Source organism: Mus pahari, chromosome 3, assembly GCF_900095145.1.
Source record: "Mus pahari chromosome 3, PAHARI_EIJ_v1.1, whole genome shotgun sequence".
NCBI lineage: Eukaryota > Metazoa > Chordata > Mammalia > Rodentia > Muridae > Mus > Mus pahari.
Window position 1 is genome coordinate 127,155,714 of NC_034592.1, and position 6,894 is coordinate 127,162,607.

The window sequence follows — 6,894 nt, forward strand, 5'->3', positions numbered from 1 at the left end:
TTTTTGAGACAGGGTTTCTCTGTGTTTCCTTGTCTGCCCTGGAACTCACTCTGTAGACCAGGCTGGCCTTGAACGCACAGATCCACTTGCCTCTGCCTCCCAAGTGCTGGGATTTAAGGTGTCTCCCACCATTGCCCAGCTGTGTTTATATTGGCAGAAGTACATTTTCAGGTCAGATGCCAAGGCATGTAGTAACAGCCACTTTGGAGGCTGGGGAAGGAGATCCGTTGAGCCCAGGAATTCAAAGCAGATTGGACAACAAAAGAGACCCTATGACACTCTCCTCACCAAAGTTTCAGATCAAGCAATACAGATATCTTTTTCTTCAAACCATTTTATACTAAACACATGTTTTTGAGTTTAAATCTAGACCCAAGACTCCTCCCCAACCAAGTAGCCAAACCACATATTTAGGCCCGAGAGTCCACTTTTTAATCCTGCTTACTGATTTGCAAGCTGTTCTGTTAACTTTGGTTTTGGAAATCATCCTGGATTAATAAGGAGCAGAATAGGACTGGAGTTTATAGGACTCTAATAACATTTCAGTAAATATCGAGCACATGAAAACTGGAAAAAATTCACTGACGAAAGATGGTTTTGCTTTTTGGCAGGGGAGAAGCTGTTTAATTGGTGTGGTTATCACCAACAGATTTAAGTTTTGAGCTTTGGTTCCTTAAGCCCTCTATCCTGCTGATCTGGACTTTGGAAAACGTACCTTTGGTTGTAGATGGTGGCCTATTCCTGCCATCCCAGCGCCCTGGGGGCAGAGGTAGGAGTTCTCTAGTTTGAGTCCAGCACAGGCTACCTACCTGGTGAGTTGAAGTGCAGACTGAAGCTACATAGTGAAACCCTCTTCTACCAAACCAAGCCTGGTGTGTGCGACGAAGTGTCTTACCACTCATGGGATTTCCCTAGGGAGCTAATGAGACAGTTCAGGATAAGAGTGAGGGAGTGACCTGAATGACAGTCACTTGCAGAGAGTGGACGACGGGCCATTGCCTGTAGTTTCCAGGTGTGTTCTAGGATATGTTTGAGTAGTAATGGGGCATTCTCAAGAAGTTGCCAAGGGGAACAACTTATTTCCACCAATTGAAGCAATTATGAAGGGCCTTTGTGGTGGCTTAGCCAGTTACAAGTGTTTGCCACCAAGCCTGAGGACCCGAAGAGAGAACCAATTCCTACAAGTTGCCCTCTGACCTCCACATGCATGTGGTGGCACAAGCACATGCACACATCCATGTCACACGAGTAGATGAATCAACATAAAAATTCAGTCAACTGTAATAATGTAAATAAATGACCCTAATTAATAGAATGATAAATAATGTAAATGAGACCCCAGGTGTACCTGCAGTCTATGCTTGTGGGGTCTTAGGCTGCTAAAGAGGTTGCTAGGTACATTGCTCAGAGAAGAGTGCAAAGTCCAAACCGAGTGGAGTCCTAGTTTGCTAAACTGTTCCCTATGCTTGCCTGCTTCATTACTTTGATACTTGTGTGCTGAAGATAATAGTAGGAAATATTAAAAGCCATTTTTTTCTACAAGACATGATGTTTCTGAGCATAAAGAGCATAAAACTTGGTGTATAGTATAAAAACATTACAATCGAGACACGGGAGACACAGAGAAACCCTGTCTCGAAAAACAAAAAAACAAACAAACAAACAAAAAAGAAACAAACGAGACACGGGAGAGTATCAAGTCTGAGTAGAGTCGTTTTGGGCAGTGTTTGCTTGTGTCTGGTGTCGTGTGGCAAGTGTGATGTTCTGTGTTCAGAACAAAGCCTGCATTGAAGTGGCTTCATGAAGCAGCATGAATGAGCACTGCCAGAGTACCTTGGACACATTTTGTGTTTGGTTTTGCCTTAAGTTTTGGTGTCTGTGTACTCAGAAACCTTTTATTTTTGCCAGTTTTCTTTTTCCTTGTGACCCTTGCCTTTCATCATGTGGATCCATATATAATTACAATTGAAAGTTGAGGAAGCTGGGGCTTAGTATGTGCTCCCTTGTTAGGAATATTTGCAGATATTAGTGCACAGCAGAAGCAACACATACACACATACACACAATGGCAAAGTTCATTCTAGTGCACAGCAGAAGGTCCCCCCCCCCCCACAATGGCAGAGTTTATTGTTCTATTCCTGCCTGGAACATTAGGTCAGTACAAAATGAAATAAAAAAAGAAAAACAACAACAGTAATATAATGAGACTGGGCAAAAGGAGGAGATTATCAAGGTTGCCATTTAAAATATGAGTTTAATTTCACCGGCATAATGATGAATTTAGTCTAAATACTGTGCCAAAATTTTGAGATACTGGCTAAAAGTAGTAGGGAGTACATTTGACTATAAATACGTACACAGATATTAGCATGGTGTTCTTAGAATTTTTTTAAATGTGGACACTCTGCATGATTAAAAAAGATTTAGATGCTATTGGCTTAGAATACCACTTTAGAAATATGCAGGAAGATGACAGCAGTTCCTGAGGTGAAGCTTACCACATAAGTCACAGTGTTTATGGGTAATGAATTTGCTCTTGTAGTAAGCAGGAAAAACGTATTTGTTTTTATGCCATGAACAGTTTCCATTCTGTGCCGTCTATGTTTTGAGTTAGTAGATTTACTGATTTACAAGAAAAGCAGGGATCTCCTTTCTGAGAATTAATCTTGCTGAGCCGGAGCCTCAGGAGGAAGAAATCACTTTCCTGGTGTTCAGATGCATGTATGGGACTGTGTGGAAAATTCCAGGCAATGTACCCAAAGTTGCAAATAAGATCTGGTGCTAATACCCTGCTTAGTGATTGTTCACCTCACAGCTCCCAGGGGTTCCAGATGAGAAACCAGAGTGGATGGGAGTTACTGGCTCACATACCCACCGGCTATAGCCAAAGAAGTGGTAAGAAGGATGTGTGATGTTACGGATGGTCATAGAGTGACTGAAAAGACGCTTCACGATGCCTGACTGTATCTAAGTCTTTCTTCCATTTTGGTTCCTTGTAGTTGGAGGAGAGCAGATAAGCGCCATAGGACGGGGCATCTGTGTCTTGCTGGGTATCTCCATGGAAGACTCACAGAAGGAACTGGAGCATATGTAAGATCTGCATTTCTAAAGTCATTGCTAAGTCGTGGGCTGTGTGCTGGCCTTCCTGGCAGCTCTTGTAATATTTGTGCTTATAAACTGAGCCTGTGTTGCTTTTAAGCATTGTTTCATGCAGATAAGACAAAACAAGAGTGACGTGCTCCACCTCAGTCCCTGTCAGCAGTGGAATTGGACCCTGGTTTACCTTATGCCCATGTGCCATCACCTCTGCCAACAGTGTTTCTTTCTCATAAATGTTGGGCGTCTTCTGTCTGATTTCTCTTTCAAATTGGACATTGTGACTTGAGTACTGTTTAAGCAAAAATGCCAAGATGTTCATCGGTCCTGTGAGGATCTGGAACTCAGAGAGTCTCATTTCCTTGCTCCAGGCCATGAACATGTTCACTGGGTGAAAACCTAACCCTGAATTAGAATCTGGCCGGGCACCCTGGGCTGCTGCTCTTCTCCAGACAGGCTGTCTCAGTGGAGTGAATCTTCATCTGCCTCTGCTTCTCCCCTAGTACTTGCTGTATCCAGGTCAGATGCTGCCCCTTGATGCCCAGAGCCTCAGTATAGTTATGACATTCAAAGTCAGGCCCGGAACCTAAGTCTTCCTAAGATGTTGATGACTAATCAAGGTGCTTCGATACCACTTTAGGGATGTTGGTATTGATGGAGTGAGTCCCTTAAGAACTCAAATGGAGTAGAGTGGGAAAGTGGGTAATACCTGGTTCTGGGTCTGAATCTCTTTAATGTTGTGATGACTAATCCTGATCATCTATTTGGGTTGAGATGTTCATAGGGGATTAGTAAGGCTCACCTCTGGGTATGCATGCGAGGGTCTTTTCCAGAGAGGAGTAAGTAAGGGAAAGGCCTCTTAGTGAATATAGATGGCAGTGTTCCATAGGCTGGGGTGCAGATGGAATAAGAGAACATGCTAGCTGTGTTAGGAGCTGCTGTGCTTTGCCATGCTCTCCTTGATGTAGGAGACTGAAATGCCCAAAACCATCAGAAACCTTTCCTCCCTATAGGTTTGTTCTGTCAGGCATTTGGTCACAGTTATGAGCAAACTGACTGACAGTTTGACTGGGATCTACTGCTGGTGCTTAAGGGATAGAACTCAACATAAGACAAACCTTGCTCTTGAAGCAGAGGTAATGAACATCACCCTTCACCAAGGATACCCATGTAATTAGTCATCAGATGACATTGTCTTTGCCTTCGGCATCAAAGGGTGATTCTTAGAATTGGGAATTTGAGCTTTCATACAGGTGGTTCTTTTGTGATCTTAAATTGGACTTACAACCATTACCTAGTCCACTTCTTTGCCAGCGTAGTTGCCTTTTGTCATCTCTAAGTATTAGGAAAACCTCCTTAGGCAAGCCCACCCCCCCAAAAAGAAAAAAAAGCTCTCTCTCTGTCATATATAAATATGCATGCACATACACACACACACACGTGTATGTTTTATATGTATATTTTGTGTTGCCAACTACTTCCTGGAATGTATTTGATATACCCAATGACACTCTACTAGAGAAGATAAGATTTTTCCTTTCCCAGCAGATATCAATTGCAAATAGCCTCTTGCTTAGGGGTGGGACTGCTTGTTCACTGTCCCTTCTCCACACTGGGACTTTGTCATGTTTGAACCCAGGCAGGCCCTGTGCATGCTGACACAGTCTCTGAGTTCATATGTGCACCAGTCCTGTTGTGTCTAGAAGACACTGTTTCTTGGAGCTAACTTGTAAAATCTTTCTGCCTGCTCTTCTGTAACCTTGAGGGGAAGGGTTTGTTAAAGTCATAGTCCTCACTCTCTGTACATTGTCCAGGTGTGGGTCTGTAAAAGGAATTATGGTATTTAACTAGCCTGTATAAAAGACACATAATCCAGATATTTTATTTACGAGCTGTAATCCTAGATTGGGCAGGCTTTGGAGCTATTCTAAGTCACATCCCAGCCATGTGTCCCTTGTTACTGCTGTTTCTCTTGGTCCATTTCCTTTCCTCTTCCCCAGTCTCCTCTCTTCTCCAGCATCCTTACTTCTTTCCCATTCTCTCTACCTGTGACCCACAGCCAAGTAAGTGAAAACCCACCTACCTGTATCCATCGCCCAATCACAGGCTTTAGTCTTTTACTGACCAATTAACATGGGAAGCAAGGTTTACACAGCATCACTTTTTTTTTTTAAAGATTTATTTATTTATTATATGTAAGTACACTGTAGTTGTCTTCAGACACTCCAGAAGAGGAAGTCAGATCTTATTATGGATGGTTGTGAGCCACCATGTGGTTGCTGGGATTTGAACTCAGGACCTACGGAAGAGCAGTTAGTGCTCTTAACAGCTGAGCCATCTCTCCAGCCCCACAGCATCACTTTTGTAGGTGGTCATCTACTTGTGGTGGTGGTGGTGGAGGAGCAGCAGCAGCAGCAGCAGCAGCAACAACAGCAACAACCACCACCACCACCACCAGATCTTGGGAGCCATTATTTAGCATTTAAATACAAGCAGCACCAGACCAAATCCCCTACATGTGTCTCTGTGTTAATTCCCAGCTCCTGCAAGAAGGTGATTCTCTGTGATGGTTGAATGATGCACTGACCTGTGAATAGAGCAATATGTCAGTAAGCTATTTTATTTCTTTATTCCTTTAACAGAACAATGTTTTCTCCTAGGTGTCAGGGTCTTGGCCACTTTAGCAGTGTCAGATATGGGTTCCATCTCGAGCAGTGGACCTTGAATTCAGTCAGAAGGTGATTGGTTATTCCCATAAAATCTGTGTCACTATTGTACCATTGTATGCTGCAGGCTGGTTGCTGTTGTAGGTCACATGGTTGCAGCTGCATGATATTGATTATTGCTTTTCTTCTCAGTAGAATGCAGAGTACCTTCTATCACAGTGAATGCTAGTTAGTAGGGCTGCAGCTTCCAGTAGGGCATCAGCTTGATTTCTTTGTGTTCAATGATATAAGTAAATGGTGTCTTCAGCAATAGGGCCTCAGGCTGTGCAGAGCAAACAATAGCCTTGGCAAGACCCTGTGATGCTTGGAGGATCTATGGGACCCCTTGGCCATCAACTCAGTATGATGTGAGCCATTCCTGGCACTGGAGATGTTACTTGGTGCCATGAGATGTCTCCCCCTTTATTGTGACTCCATTTAAATTCCTTTCTTCTTTTTTTGTTTTTTGTTTTTTTTTTTTTGAGATAGGGTTTCTCTGTGTAGCTCTGACTGTTCTGGAGCTCGCTCTGTAGACCAGACTGGCCTTGAACTCAGAAATCCCCTTGCCTCTGCCTCCTAAGTGCTGGGATTAAAGGTGTGTGCCACCACTGCCCGGCTCAATTCCTTTCATATGTGTATGTATTTTAGGAAACTTCTACAGTGGTAGTTTTCCCTTTGACTTTTCTTAAAATATCTTTAATGGGTTTATTTATTTTATTTTATGTGTTTTTTGTGTCTGTATGACTGTACTATGTGTACTATGTGTGTTCCTGGTGCCTACAGAAGCCAGAGAAGGCATCATGTTCCCTGGCACTGAGTGGTTGTGATTGACAATCCTCATGGCTTTTCTAAAGGCCTTTAGGGATGGGTGTGGTGGTGGTTTACACCTGCAATCCCAGCTGGAGAGGCAGAGCCAGGGGGATTTCTGTGACTTTAAGGCTAGCCTGGTCTGCATATTGAGTTCCAGGGCAGCCAAGCAAGCAAACAAACAAACGAACGAACAATCCTTTGGTGTTACTTGTCCCTCCTCACATTCCCTCCTTTACCCTTCCCTTCCATCTCCTTCCACATTCTATCTCTTTTTTTTTTTTTT

The 6,894-nt window shown here is 43.2% G+C and overlaps 1 protein-coding gene across 1 annotated transcript in view; it reads left to right on the top strand.

Annotated features, from left to right (window-relative positions):
• The window catches only part of Dtd1 (D-aminoacyl-tRNA deacylase 1), a 160,158-nt gene that overhangs the window by 1,264 nt on the left and 152,000 nt on the right, over nt 1-6,894 (top strand). The window contains exon 2 of the mRNA XM_021193560.1: nt 3,000-3,090. Coding sequence (XP_021049219.1) covers nt 3,000-3,090 — 91 coding nt within the window. The remainder of the gene's footprint in view (nt 1-2,999; nt 3,091-6,894) is intronic.